General features: G+C 45.3%; 1 protein-coding gene across 1 annotated transcript in view; it reads right to left on the bottom strand.

The window, feature by feature from the left end:
• The window catches only part of LOC121002853 (cytochrome P450 2C29-like), a 70596-nt gene that overhangs the window by 19806 nt on the left and 34765 nt on the right, over nucleotides 1–16025 (bottom strand). Inside the window, exons 4-5 of the mRNA XM_040434463.1 lie at nucleotides 7264–7424; nucleotides 3720–3896 (exon numbers count right to left, since the gene is read on the bottom strand). Coding sequence (XP_040290397.1) covers nucleotides 3720–3896; nucleotides 7264–7424 — 338 coding nt within the window. The remainder of the gene's footprint in view (nucleotides 1–3719; nucleotides 3897–7263; nucleotides 7425–16025) is intronic.

Genomic DNA, 16025 nt, shown 5'->3' with positions numbered 1-16025 from the left:
GGTTGTAAAATGACAAAGGTCCGACATGTAATTCTACCATGTTGATCCAGAGAAAGTCAAGCCTCCCCCATGAGTTGTATGTCTAATAGAAATGATTTGTCTATGTGCTGACTTCATGTCTGACTCCTGTATACACAGCATCTGAACAAGAATAGCTCACACCAGCTCCTTCCCCTCACTCCTTGTCTTCTCACTTAGTGTGGACCATAGACTAAGCGGATCAGTGTCACAATATCTAAATCCAAAATCATTGACTTTAGACTGGTATGCATACACTCACCTAAAGAATTATTAGGAACACCATACTAATACGGTGTTGGACCCCCTTTTGCCTTCAGAACTGCCTTAATTCTACGTGGCATTGATTCCACAAGGTGCTGATAGCATTCTTTAGAAATGTTGGCCCATATTGATAGGATAGCATCTTGCAGTTGATGGAGATTTGAGGGATGCACATCCAGGGCACGAAGCTCCCGTTCCACCACATCCCAAAGATGCTCTATTGGGTTGAGATCTGGTGACTGTGGGGGCCATTTTAGTACAGTGAACTCATTGTCATGTTCAAGAAACCAATTTGAAATGATTCGAGCTTTGTGACATGGTGCATTATCCTCCAGGAAGTAGCCATCAGAGGATAGATACATGTTCTCATTCTGTTTACGCCAAATTCGGACTCTACCATTTGAATGTCTCAACAGAAATCGAGACTCATCAGACCAGGCAACATTTTTCCAGTCTTCAACAGTCCAATTTTGGTGAGCTCGTGCAAATTGTAGCCTCTTTTTCCTATTTGTAGTGGAGATGAGTGGTACCCGGTGGGGTCTTCTGCTGTTGTAGCCCATCTGCCTCAAGGTTGTGCGTGTTGTGGCTTCACAAATGCTTTGCTGCAGACCTCGGTTGTAACGAGTGGTTATTTCAGTCAACGTTGCTCTTCTATCAGCTTGAATCAGTCGGCCCATTCTCCTCTGACCTCTAGCATCCACAAGGCATTTTTGCCCACAGGACTGCCGCATACTGGATGTTTTTCCCTTTTCACACCATTCTTTGTAAACCCTAAAAATGGTTGTGTGTGAAAATCCCAGTAACTGAGCAGATTGTGAAATACTCAGACCGGCCCGTCTGGCACCAACAACCATGCCACGCTCAAAATTGTTTAAATTACCTTTCTTTCCCATTCTGACATTCAGTCTGGAGTTCAGGAGATTGTCTTGACCAGGACCACCCCCCTAAATGCATTGAAGCAACTGCCATGTGATTGGTTGACTAGATAATTGCATTAATGAGAAATAGAACAGGTGTTCCTAATAATTCTTTAGGTGAGTGTATAGTCACCTGCTTTATAGGAGCTCGGATGTCAGGTCTTATAAGCACTATTAAGTGTGGCACTATATGAACAGGCTCCTGCTGACGACAGGTCACTAATTTATATGTCCATGGTAACCCCAGTTCCCCCACTGTGCACTTGCAAACCATTGCTGGAATTCATTTAGAGATCGTGCTCAGGAGTCCTCTCCAATATGAGTTCAGAAGTCTTCTCAGTGTATTCCGAGGAACGAGGGTGACTATGAACATATAGATTAGTGCAGTCAGCAGGAGCAGTACTCTGCAGCTAATAGCACTCGGAGAACCTGACAGACTCCCTTTAAGGCCTCTTTCACATGAGCGATATGGATTGTGCCAGGATCCGTTTAAGGAAAAACAGATGTTTTTGCGTGCAAATTCAATCAGTTTTGTCTGCGACTGCATGCAGTGTGTATTCTTTCCATCTGGATTGGATGTGTTTTTCACACTCTTGAAGAAAAACTGAAGAATAACAATCTCCATCTCCTTACAACCATCAGTGAAAAACACATTGCATCCGAAATTTTCAGTTTTTTAACACATTGACTTCTATGGAGCCAGGGCTGCATGAAAAACCCACAATGTAGAATACGATCGATTTTTCTGAACGCAGAAATGATGCTTGGAAAATTGCACTTCGCACATCGTACCTGGACGGAAAACTCGCTCTGGATTGTGTTGCTCTGGATTGTGTGTACAGTGCATTGTGAAAAGATGACACTTCTGAGAATTCGAATCTCTAGACAAAGGTCAGACAATGAACAAGCAGGGAGTGCTGGAAAATGTCAGCTCTGAGTTCTGCACAATTGTAAATGCAGTATAATACAGGGTGTAATTTACAATTCTAGTGAAATGGATTACACAACAATTTGAGGTCAAGTGAGGATGGACTGGGGGCTGAGGGCCTAAGAGGAGACCAGTATGATGGAGGTTTGATTTAGGGAGTAAGAGGGGTAGGACGATTGGGTGGGATGGGGTAGTGGTCCGGGCGGAGTGTGGGTTTTAATAAGGGGCCACAAAGGAGGGGTTGGCGCCATTTTGTCGGAATAAAACTTAAGCTCCTGTTCTGCTATGGTTTGGGTTGGGTGGGGTGCTCTAAGCATATTGCCTGAGGGGGGGGGGGGGAAGTGGGTGTGTGAAATTTTGATTCCTGTAGCGGCAGTCGTGGTGGTGGGGGGTCCTCTAGGTTGGTGGACTTACACATCGTGTTTCTTGGGAAGACCTCCTCAGTTGGGGCTGGACTCCCTTGGTTGGTAGCATGATTAGGGGGTTGGGCCTGGTATCAGGTTCAGTGGATCTTTAAATGGGATAGGGCCTATTTGGTTGGGATACTGGTCATTAAAGTGGTTCTCCAGGAAATAAGAAAATGAAAATACTTAAACATTACTTCATTATAAATATATTACCAAATACCTTTCATTAGTTATAATGGCTCGTTTTGTCCAGGGAGCAATCATTAGGAAAAATAAAATGGCCGCCATCCTACTAGTACACACAAAACCTGTCCTAATTACACAGGAGGACAAGTTAAAGAGCTGTGCTATCTTCCCCTCTTCCTTGTCAGGGATTATGATCCTGAATACAGTTTAATATGATCTTCAGCTGAATCTCTGTAGGAATGGAGTCCATGAGGAGACATGAAGTACAGAGAGGAGGTGGGGGTGTAGATAATAAGCAGCAGCACTTGCATACAGTCTCCATTACCACAGTCTGTCCTGTCCGTCCGCTCTGTACTTCATGTATCCTCATGAACTCCATTCCTACAGAGATTCAGCTGAAGATCTTATCATCTGTATTCAGGATCATAATTCCTGACAAGGGAGAGGGGAAGATAGCACAGCTCTTTAACTTGTCCTCCTGTGTAATTAGGACAGGTTTTGTGTGTACTAGTAGGATGGCGGCCATTTTATTTCTCCTAATGATTGCTCCCTGGACAAAATGAACCATTATAACTAATGAAAGGTATTTGAGAATAGATTTATACTAAAGTAATATGTAAGTATTTCATTTTCTTAATTCTCGGAGAACCCATTTAAATTGAGTATGAAATTATCTTTTATGGTGCCTCGGAGCTAGCCCTCATCGACTGGCGGTAATGTGGTGTGCTCACAATGGTGTAGACCAGATTTTGGGGCTTTGAGGACCCTCCCCTCCTGTTTTCCTCTTGTTTTAGAAAATGTTTTCTTTTGGGTTTTGGATTTATATATATGTTTGTATTTTGTTAATAAAACGGCTGCTGCGGCTGACTTAAAATCCAACCTTGAGTGTGTGTCTTATTTACTGGGTAAAAGGGGAGTGAATTAAGCATTGGGGTTCTGGTTGGGCTTACGAACAATAACCAATAGCATGGTCATGTCTGTTACTATCACTTCCATTACCTCCTTAATCTTCAAAATGAAATGGTCTATGAAATCCCGCGGTGGCACTGACATCGAGAAACTCTCTATGTTAGGCTTTATACATTCTGCCACAAACTCCTGGACATATTGACTGTCTTTAATGACTTTATGCCTGATTTGAGGGATGTACAGAAGAGCTGGGACAAAATTGCAGAGCTGTAAATAGGAACCAAGAAGAAAAGATAAACATTAGGATTAAACATAAGAATGAGACTTCCAAGAAAAATAATCCCTCTAAGTCGTTGCAGGTAGTGAATGGGCTATGAGGTCACTGGACACTGTTCCTTCTAAATCTTTGTAGGTAGTGAGCGGAGCAGTGATGTCACTGAAGACTGTTCCCTCTAATCATTTATAGATAGTGAGAGGGACAGGGAGGTCACCGGACACTGTTCCCTCTAAGCCTTTGTAGAGAGTGAGCGAGGCAGTGATATCACTGGACATTGTTCCCTCTACGTCTTTGTAGGTAGTGAGTGGGCAGTGAGGTCACTGGACATTGTTCCCTCTAAGTCTTTGCAATGACTTTTTATGGTGCCGCCGAGCTAGCCCTCATTGGCTGGCAGTAATGTGGTGTGCTCACAATGGTGTAGACCAGATTTTGGGGCTTTGATGACCCTCCCCTCCTGTTTTCCTCTTGTTTTAGACCCTCCCCTCCTGCTTCCTCTTGTCCAAGAAAAATGATCCCTCTAAGTCTTTGTAAGTAGTGAGCGGGCATTGAGGTGATTAGACATTGTTTCCTCTAAGTCTTTGCAGGTAGTAAGCAGACAGTGAGGTCACTGCACAATGTTACTTCTAAGTCTTTGCAGGTAGTGAACGGGCAGTGGGGTCACCGGACACTGTTACTGCTAAGTCTTTGTAGGTAATGAGAGGGGCAGTGAGGTCACTGGACACTGTTACTGCTAAGTCTTTGTAGGTAGTGAGCAGAGCAGTGGGTCGCTGGACACTGCTCTAAGTCTTTGTAGGTGGTGAGCGAGCAGTGAGGTCACTGGACACTGTTCCCTCTAAGTCTTTGTAGGTAGTGAGCAGGCAGTGAGATCACTGGACACTGTTCCCTCTAAGTCTTTGTAGGTAGTGAGCAGGCAGTGAGATCACTGGACACTGTTCCTTCTAAGTCTTTGTAGGTAGAGAGCAGAGCAGTGAGGTCACTGGACACTGTTACTGCTAAGTCTTTGTAGGTAGAGAGCAGAGCAGTGAGGTCACTGGACACTGTTCCTTCTAAGTCTTTGTAGGTAGTGATCGGGGCAGTGAGGTCACTGGACACTGTTCCCTCTAAGTCTCTGTAGGTGGTTAGTGAAGCAATGAGGTCACTGGAAACTGTTCCCTCTAAGTGTTTTTAGGTAATGAGAGGGGCAGTGGGGTCACCGGACACTGTTCCTTCTAAGTCTTTGTAGGTAGTGATCGGGGCAGTGAGGTCACAGAACACTGTTCCCTCTAAGTCTTTGTAGGCAGTGAGCAGAGCAGTGGGTCGCTGGACATTGTTCCCTCTAAGTCTCTGTAGGTGGTGATCGGGGCAGTGAGGACACCGGACACTGTTCCTTCTAAGTCTTTGTAGGTAGTGAGCGAGCAGTGAGGTCACTTTACATTGTTCCCTCTAAGTCTCTGTAGGTGGTGAGTGAGGCAGTGAGGTCACTGGACATTGTTCCCTCTAAGTGTTTTTAGCTAATGAGAGGGGCAGTGGGGTCACCGGACACTGTTTCGTCTAAACCAGGCAACAGTGGCAAATATACATTGCTGTATAATGCCAAACAATTAGCAATAAATGTTAATTGGTTTATGTTAATATCCCAGAGGTCTACGGCAGATAAGTGGTTAATGTCTAGGACTGTTCAAGGGGTTTTCCAAGATTTTTTAACTGATTACCTATGGTTTACCTGGGACCCCTCTGATCAGCGGTTTGAGAAGGCCAATTTCGCAGCTGTCCCTAGACCATGTGATGTCACGTTCATCGGCCACCTGGCCTAGGAGCAGCTCAGCCCCATTGATATGAATGGGGCTGAGCTGCGATACTAAGCACAGAAGCTATACAATGTTCGGTACTGAGCTTGGTGAGCTAAGAGAAAGCTGCTCCTGTGAGCGCCAGTGCCTTCTCAAACAGCTGATCGGCGAGGGTCCCAGGTGTCAAACCCTCGCCGATCAGATACTGATGACCTATCCAGAGGATAGGTCATTAGTGAAAATATCCTGGAAACCCCTTTTAATGAATGTACCAGATAAAAGGGTGAGACCCCTGGGGGGTTAAGTGCAGTGAATATTATTAACTTCACTGGTAGCCTAGGTAGGCCATAAAAGTGGTTATTGTCTGCATCCTTTATTGACTAGAACAGTGATGTAGTTAAGGGTGTTGTTCATCTTCTGGGGGTCTTTCGACAGTCCACTATCCTCGTGGCCAGACCTTACATGCTACCCACGGCCAGGTCCTGGCTTCTTTGCTCCCCTGCTGTAGGGGCAGTGGGGTCCCCATTGACTGGCTGCAGCGGTAACCTGCTCCTCATGCCACACATCATTTGGTCACATGATGCAAGGGGGCAGGTCACCTCTGTGGACAGCCATTGGCCACAGCAGTGTCAAATTGGATGTTGAGAGCAGGGGACCACAGTTTGGCAGCAGCAGCATGGGAGTGAAGGAAGGGCCCAGCAGTAGGGAACAGGTAAGTATGCTTCCCTCTGTGGGCCCGGCAACCAAGAGTAGTGTGCTGTAAGATGCGAACAACCCCTTTAATGAAAGCATCCCTAGAGGTCTAGGACAGTGAAGTGGACAATGTTTGCATCTCTGACAACAGACAACAAATTTTATCAGGACTTACCTGTCGGCGACGAGATGGACCGGAAACTCACAGTCTAGCTGTTTGCTTAAACCCCTCGAGGAAAGCAAGCCCCATAAGGAGCACACACACCAGCAAACAAGGCCCACACCATACAACATACACCACAGGTGGGGAAGGGTAAACAGAAGCAAACAGGAGGGAAAGCAAGGGAAAACAATATAACAAATAACGGAGGCTCACACAGACATAATCACAACAGCCCAGGAGCAGAGCTCCAGACCAAGCTGACAACAAAATACAAACTGACCTCACGCTCCACCACGCCAACATATAAGGAGGCCTGAGGTCACACCCACCACACCTACCAAACACACCTTAACCCCGTGCACCTACCAAACACACCATAACAAATACACGTTGCCGGAGGCAACAACATGCAAGGCAACAATGTCACGGCACACACCACAAAGGCCGTGACATTGCCCCCGTATGCAGACATAGCAACACGTCGCCGCAGGCAACAGCAAGCGTGGCCAAGTGTCACAGCGAACACCAAAGGCCGTGACAGGCAGACCCTCATAAGTCTACACAGCACGGTTTCTGTTGATATAGGAAATGTGTAAGGCTAATAGTGTAGTAACATCTTACAACATGATGACATTATAAAAACATGTGAAGCTACAAGCCCCCCTTAACTATGGGGTATCCTGATAATCTGGAGAAAAAATGGCAAGAAATGCTCATAATATAATAATAGACAACCGTGCTTAGAGGAGAGGTAACCCCGTTGACATGTCTGGCAACAGTCTCGAGAAGTTCCGGAAGCCGCTCATCCAGGTAATCAAAACGACTCCGAAACAGAATAGTAGCCATGGTGTTTATCACAATGGTGGACATGTACATTGATGCGTTGAAGGGTTTCCCTGTGGAGAGAGAATGAACATCGTAAGGTGACCTCCAGTCAAGTCATCATCAGTCTGCTGCAGATCGTACATTTGGATGCAAGAGTCTGGATACCCCTGGTCAAAATTCCTGTTACTGTGAATAGTTAAGCAAGTTGAAGATGAAATGATCTCCAAAAGGCATAACGTTCCAGATGACACATTGCCTTTGTATTTTAAGCAAAAAAACATTATTTTAATCTTTTACATTTTCAAAATAACAAAAAAATAAAAGGACCCGAAGCAAAACTTTGAGCCCCCTGCATGGTTAGTACCTAGTAGCGCCCCCTTTGGCCTTTATCACAGCTTGTAAACGCTTTTTATAGCAGCCAAAAGTCTTTCAGTTCTTCTTTGAGGGATTTTCATCTATTCTTCCTTGCAGACGTCTTTCAGTTCTGTGAGATTCCTGAGCCGTCTTACACACTGGCACCCGCCTCCAATACTTAAAAAAATTGTACCCTCTTACAGTAGTATTGACCTCATTGTACAACCTTCACAGTAGTTTTGTCCAGATATGTGCCCCTTCATGGTAGTTATGCCCATATTGTGCCCCCTAACAGTAGTTTTGCCCACACTGTGCAACATTAGGCCCCCTTAAAGTACTTATCCCTTCATTGTGCCCACCTCACAGTAGTTATGCCCTCTCTGTGCCCTTTTCACAGTAGTAATGCCCTATCTGTGCCCCCTTCACAGTCGTAATGCCCTATCTGTGCCCCCTTCAGTCGTAATGCCCTATTTGTGCCCCCTTTACAGTATTTATGTCCTCTCTGTGCCCATTCAGAGTAATTATGCCCTCATTTTCCCCCCTTCACAGTAGTAATGGCCACTGTATTCCTTTACAGTAGTAGTACCCAGCCTGTGCCTCATAACAGTTATGCTCACCCCATTCACAGCAGTAATGACCTCTGTGCCCCCTAAATAGTATTAATGCCCTCTATGCCCCATTCATAGTATTAATGCCTATTGTGCCCCCTTCATAGTAGTAATGCCCATTGTTCCCCCTTCATAGTAATAATGCCCATTGTGCCCCATTCATAGTAATAATGCCCATTGCGCCCCCTTCATAGTAGTAATACCCATTGTGCCCCCTTTATAGCAATAATGTCCATTGTGCCCCCTTCACAGTAGTAAAACCCTCTGTTCCCCCTCTGTGTTAAAAAACAAAACAAAAAACACAATACAGTAACTACTCACCTTGTCCCGTTCCTGAAGTTTACATCCCTCTCTCCCCTGCCGATACAGATTTTGCTGCAGCACTGTGTGGGAGGAGCTTAGGCAGATTCCTAGGCCTAAGGCTCCTCCCACACAGGTAGGCAGCGCGATTTGTGCCTTCAGGCAGAAAGCAGAAGGCTGGAAATGAGAAGGAGCGCTGGGAGCTGAGCGGTCAGTGAGTGACAGGACCGCAGCTCCCTGTATTGATGGAAGTGCTCATTGCTTCTGAAACCCCCCTGACAGCGGGCAACGGGGTGGACCGCCCCCCCTTGGCTCGCCACTGGTCTTGCATGCACTGCTGTTTTAAGGTCTAGCCACAGATTCTCAATGTTGTTCAGATCAGAGGACTGTGAGGGCCATGGTAAAACCTTCAGCAGATCAGCGGACTGTGAAGGCCATGGTAAAACCTTCAGCTTGCACCTTTTGAGATTGTCTATTGTGGATTTTGAGGTGTGTTTAGGATCATTATCCATTTGTAGACGCCATCCTTTTTCAACTTCAGCTTTTTTACAGTTGGTGTTATGTTTGCTTCCAGAATTTGCTGGAATTTCATTGAATCCATTCTTCTCTCTATCCGTAAAATGTTCCCCGTGCCATTGGCTGCAAAACAACTCCAATGCATGATTGATCCCCCCCCCATGCCTAATGGTTGGAGATAAAGATGAGCAAACTTGGGTCGTTACAAATGTTGGAAAATTTCAGCCGGCAGATAAACCCAAACCTTTTCAGGTAAGTTTCTGATGAATCCAGGAAAATGGTCCCATTTTACTGCACATGTCAGCGGGAGAGAGGAAGAAGAGGGGTGCTCACATGCACATTGGAGAGAGGAAGAAGAGGGGTGCTCACATGACCCTAAGAGGAAGTGAGGGGGAGGGCTTGCCCTGATTGGCTCATGGACTGTCTCTCAGCCTGGGAGCCAATCAGTGCTGCAGCAGACAAGGAGGTGCCCTAGCCGAGCAAAACGCCATTCTGTGCTGGGCTGTAAATAAGGGTGGATGGGTGTAGCAGTGTCTGCCAGAAAAACCATCTTAGGGAGTCAGGGACAGTCAGAAATCAATCAAGCTTGTATTCTACTGCCAGGGACAGTGAAGGGAAAGGCTAGAATTACAAAGAAGAAGAGTTATGGATGTACAATAGGGACAGGCAGAGAAAGCCAGGGAGTGAGAAGTGAGGAGCTGAAGCTGGCTAGGTCTCCTAGTACAACTGCAGCTGCTGCAAACCTCAAAAGCAGCTACCTGCAAGGACATTTCATTCATTTTTTCTCATTTTAACAGAAATACATCTTTTTTTGGGGTGGCGGGGTGGCGGTGGGAATAAGCTCATAACTCTACAACTGTACTCCAGACGATAGATGCAGCATTTGAAATCTCAGTGAAAACACCTGAAATACTAGTCTGAACTCCGTGTCAGGGCATCTCCACATAGTTAATTAATTTTTTTAAGTATTGAAAACCAGCATACATGTGTCTTACAATACGCAGGGTAGCGAGTCAAAAGTGATAACGTGATATACTGTATTAGGCCTAAATCCATGTTTTTCCATCACCACACAGTTCCAATTTCTTTCTTTTTTTTTTTTGGTTAAAGTTTTCTAAACCAGCATATACATGTTTTCACACAGGGTAAAGGAGGATAACATCTGTGAGTGATAACCTTGCATACTAGGTCGAAATCTGTGTTTTTCATCTCCAGGAACTTCAAGTGTTGGTGTGGTGGTGGGAAAATAATTGCATAGTAGTTTGTCAATTTGTGTTTTACACTGGAGAATTTTTTTCCTGAATCTGAATATTTTACTGAGCAAAAGACAACTGTTAGTGGCGCTGATACTTCCGAAGTATTTCCAAAGTCATCTGTCAGTAGCAGTGTCTTCAGTGTGTTTGTGTCAAGGGAAGGACATCGTATTGTTCCTCCCTGTCTTTAATTTCCAGAAAGCTGATTTGCAAACCGTTCCATACTTTGTCAAGGTATGGAAGGTTTTCAAACGAAAGACACAGAGCCAGAATGTGGGTAATAGCAGCACTAGCTATCTGGCCAGAAGTAGTGGTAGTAGTAGGCCGCAGTTGTCCCTGGAAAGGCTCAACATTATGCTTGTAGAAAAGGGGATGAGATTGTGGATTGGATGGCTCACTCCTCCTCTCAGTCACAGCAGGATGACATAGAGGTGACTTCGGAGTCTAACACCATGCCCTGTAGTCAGGGGTCACAGTGTTCCTCCTGTTCCTCCTTGTAGCCCCAGAGAAGGCTTTCAGTGAAGACCTCTCAGTGTTCACTGCCTCTTCCTAGTGGTCCCACTTTTTTTCCCAAAAGAAGCAGCAACAAAACCCCACCACGCACTACCTCAGATAGTCAAGAGAGTCACCCTGTTGATGACTTGTGTTAGAGCAGTCAGAATTTGGACTGCCCTGAGGAGGTTCAGAAGGAGGTTTTAGACCCCAGACACAGCTGTGCTGGGGGTGGTAGTAGTGTCACCCATAGCCTGGGTATTGATGTTGGGGGCAGCGACAGTGGCAGTCGGGGGAAAAGGCAGAGCAAGGGAGGGGGGCCAAAGAACCCACCATGATATCTCACAGTCTGATAAAAGCGGCAGGGAGGTGTGAAGACTCTGAAGACAATTGAGTGTTGGACTGGGTCGGGGTGCTGAGGAGGAGGCAGCATAAGAGGAGGAGGGTGTTGGCAGCAGCAGTAAAGAGCAGAGGCCACGTACCTCCCCAAAAAAGCCAGGATAATGTCTGCTTCGGGATCTGGTGATGCACTGAAACTGTGGATGGGTTTGGCCCAAAACGTGCCAAAGCCGAGCTCAGCTGCCTCTTCCTAGCATTGCCCTGTGCAAGCTCTGCAAGAACAAAAAAGACATGGGCACGATTGTGTTGGCCTGGCTCCCACACCAGGCACTTAACAACCACCTATGCTCGCCCTTCCACAATAGCAGCAGGGCACAGCGTCACAGGGCACAGCAAGTACACTGGCTTGCGCAAGGTGCTGCCAATGTCTAGGAGACTGTCCTTGCATTTGAGCCATTCTTATGTGGCAAGGATTGCTCTCTTGGACCTGCAGTGACAGAATGGTCTGCCGCTACAACGCTTAATCCAAGACATTCCAACTTGTTGGAATTCGACATTGCACCTGCTCGAGCATCTGTACGTGCAGTGAAAAGCCGTGAATGATTTTGTCATGCAGCAGACTGAGGAGGATGATGACGAAGGCACCTGCCAGGACACCCAATCATTTCAGTGGGATGCCAAGCTGCAAAAAACTGTCTCCCTGGGCAGACCGGCGAGCTATAAGCTTGTTTGCTTACGCAGTGACAGGTGTTGACATGAAGCAGTCTGATGATTACTGTATAGCCATGCTTTCAAACCCTGGCTAACAGGAAATACTGTGTACGCAGCTTGCTGCAGTTTTCAGTGAGCAGACACTTGCTGCCAGTGCGTCTGAAAGGGAGGCCCCTCTTTACTCCCTGCAGAGTCACCCCCCTCCCGCCACTACAAGCAGCAGAAGCCACAGCAGCAGCAGCCCGTTCAGTCTCTTCAACATGATGGAGCAGTTTTTCCACGGGCTGCAGCAGGCTGAGGTCAGTCAGCAAGCCGAGAGCTCCCTTTCTTCTTACTTTACCAGCCTCGAGTGTCGTCTCGGAGAAGATTTTCAGACCAAGTTGTCCTCCGCCAGTGTCCAAAACATCACTTTTGTCAAAATGAACCAAGCCTGCCATCCTGCGGCCACCATCATGCCACTGCTGCAGCCTGCCTACCATCATGTTCCATAAGACTGCTGCTGCTTCCATCATGCCACTGCCGCCATCATGGCACTGCTGCTGTCTGCCTACCCATCATCTTCTGTAGGGCTGCTGCTGCATCCATCATGCTGCTGCCAACATGTACCATATTGCTGCTGCTGCCACCGCCGCCTCAGCTGCTGCTGCTCTTTGCTGCTAATCCCCTATTGCCAGCACTATTAGTGCAAAGCATCTGGCACTACTACCATTACCACCGCTGCTGCCACCACTATTACTACTACCACCCACAGACACCCGGCCTACTGCCTTGTATGTTCCATGCTATGTTGCTTCTGCTGCTGCTACTATTGCAGCCAAATGCCTCTAATACCCTACCCTTTCCACAACCACACTGCACGGCTTCTGCTCCCAATTAAAAGGGAGACTTTTTTTATATGGATGATTTCTGGAAGATTTAGAACATGAAAAATCAGAACACACGTTTGATAACGCCGCTAAACGAGCATTTACCCACAGCGATGTATGTCAGTGTCACTGAGACAAGATTTACTGTTGCTGTCATTGCATTCAAGAACTTGGGGAGGGGGGAGGCAGAAAGAAAAAAAAAATCATAAGAAAATAAATGAAAATAGATAACAAGCTTTCCTAAAAATTCTGAGTCCTAGGAATCTGGAGGGTATTATATATAAACTTTCAGGGCAATTGGAGCCGCTTTGGTTCTGCCCAAATCGATTCAGGTCCGAACCAACTTTTTGAAAAATTTGGCGAACCTGAACCAAACCAAATATCCACTGGTTCGTTGGAAAGGTGTTCTTTTCATGAAATTCTGGGTCCTTTTTTCTCCAAACATACCTTTGCTCATTGTGGCATTTTTCTCTTTTACCCTCATTGGTCCACAGGACTTGTTTCCAGAATGCATCAGGCTTGTTTAGATGTTCTTTTGCAAACTTCTGACACTGAATTTTGTGGTAAGAACGCAGGAGAGGTTTTCTTCTGATGACTCTTCCATGAAGGCCATATTAGAGTCTGCTAAATCTTCCTGAAGGTCTTTTGCAGTCAAGTGGGGGTTCTGATTTGCCTTTCTACCAATCCTACGAGCAGCTGTCACTGACAACTTGAAAAAGCTTTGCTATTTCTTATAGCCTTCTCCTGTTTTGTGGGTCTTCACCATTTTCAGAGTTTTAGGCAGATGCTTAAAAAAAAACATGGCTGTTATTTTTGAGAAAAGGTTAGAGGAGTCTGGGTCTGGGTTTTTTCACTCTAAAATCATACAAAAACAAAGTAATACACTGATATTGCTTTAAAATCTTGAAAATTGTTTTTCATCTTTAACTTTATTCCTTTTGGAGATCGGTTCATCTTCAACTTGCTTAACTGTTCACAGTAACAGTAATTTTGACCCAAACGTTTGCATTCCACTGTATTAGCTTATTCCTTCCTGTAACGTATGGACAATTTTTTATATACACACACTATATATAGGTTATAATAGTCTAGCAGCAGGATACATGCAATGCATTGGGAAAGTCTTCAGTCCCTCTCACTTTTGCATGCCACTGTATATACACACATATTATTATAGAGTGCTGTATGGAGTGACATACTCTGCATATGCGGGTGCACTATGACTGCTGAAGTCATGATTAAGATTAGACGTGTCCTTCATTTGTGTCCTCCTCCACTAGATGGGGCTGTATTTGGAAGGCTTGGGAATCTATGTGTATCTGGCTCACCCCTGCCTTACCAGCATGGGTCGTCCTCTTCTTTGGGTACCTCTGTGATGGTCCCACCCTTACGTTCTTATTATTACATATTGTCTTTTTCTTCTGTTGCATGTCCATGTTAGATTTTTGTCCTAAGATTTTAAACCCTTCCTACCAGTTCTCTTCAACCCTGCCTTCCAAGAGCCATAGCCTTTTATATTCTTCTGTTGACAGACCCATACGAGGTCTGTTCTGACAATGAAGTACGGTAAACTTTATTCTGCTGTTCAGTAAAATATCAAATTTATTTAGTTTTCCTGTCGATTTACTACTTTAAAAAAAACTTTTTATTTTTCTGTTGATGGCGGAGTGTACGTGTTTTTTCTGGGGTAAGCTGCAATTTTTATTGGTACATATGACTTCCATTTATTCCCCCATGTCAACACCACTTGGAATTTGACAATTTGTTATTTTGCCGACAAGCTAAAATAAAAAAAAGTTCCCCCATAATTCTGCACTCTATCTACCATAATGAAAAAGTGAAAAGAGAATTATAGACCTTTTTGCAAATTTAGGAAAAAGTGAAAACTAAAATTTCGCCTGGACACAAGTTTTGTGACCCTTTGCTATGACACTTGACATTTAACTCTGGGGTCTCCCATTTCTCTGGATCACCTGTGAGATGTTCTACACCTTGATTTGAGTCACCTGTGGTAAATTCAGTGGATTGAACATGATCTGGAAAGACACAACCCTGTCTACAGTCGTGGCCAAATGTTTTGAGAATTACATAAATATTGGAAATTGGAAAAGTTGTTGCTTAAGTTTTTATAATAGCAATTTCCATATACTCCAGAATGTTATGAAGAGTGATCAGATGAATTGCATAGTCCTTCTTTGCCATGAAAATTAACTTAATCCCAAAAAAAACTTTCCACTGCATTTCATTGCTGTCATTAAAGGACCTGCTGAGATCATTTCAGTAATCGTCTTGTTAACTCAGGTGAGAATGTTGACAAGCACAAGGCTGGAGATCATTATGTCAGGCTGATTGGGTTAAAATGGCAGACTTGACCTGTTAAAAGGAGGGTGATGCTTGAAATCATTGTTCTTCCATTGTTAACCATGGTGACCTGCAAAGAAACGCGTGCAGCCATCATTGTGTTGCATAAAAATGGCTTCACAGGCAGGGATATTGTGGCTACTAAGATTGCACCTCAATCAACAATTTATAGGATCATCAAGAACTTCAAGGAAAGAGGTTCAATTCTTGTTAAGAAGGCTTCAGGGCGTCCAAGAAAGTCCAGCAAGCACCAGGATCGTCTCCTAAAAAGAATTCAGCTGCGGGATGGGAGTGCCACCAGTGCAGAGCTTGCTCAGGAATGGCAGCAGGCAGGTGTGAGCGCATCTGCACGCACAGGGAGGCGAAGACTTTTGGAAGATGGCCTGGTGTCAAGAAGGGCAGCAAAGAAGCCACTTCTCTCCAAAAAAAACATCAGGGACAGATTGATCTTCTGCAGAAAGTATGGTGAATGGACTGCTGAGGACTGGGGCAAAGTCATATTCTCTGATGAAGCCTCTTTCCGATTGTTTGGGGCATCTGGAAAAAGGCTTGTCCGGAGAAGAAAAGGTGAGCGCTACCATCAGTCCTGTGTCATGCCAACAGTACAGCATCCTGAGACCATTCATGTGTGGGGTTGCTTCTCATCCAAGGGAGTGGGCTCACTCACAATTTTGCCCAAAAACACAGCCATGAATAAAGAATGGTACCAAAACACCCTCCAACAGCAACTTCTTCCAACAATCCAACAACAGTTTGGTGAAGAACAATGCATTTTCCAGCACGATGGAGCACCGTGCCATAAGGCAAAAGTGATAACTAAGTGGCTCGGGGACCAAAACGTTGACATTTTGGGTCCATGGCCTGGAAACTCC

Source organism: Bufo bufo, chromosome 5 (assembly GCF_905171765.1).
Source record: "Bufo bufo chromosome 5, aBufBuf1.1, whole genome shotgun sequence".
Taxonomy (NCBI): domain Eukaryota; kingdom Metazoa; phylum Chordata; class Amphibia; order Anura; family Bufonidae; genus Bufo; species Bufo bufo.
The sequence above is the reverse complement of the archived record's forward strand: the minus strand, read 5'-3'. Positions and strand labels throughout refer to the sequence as shown.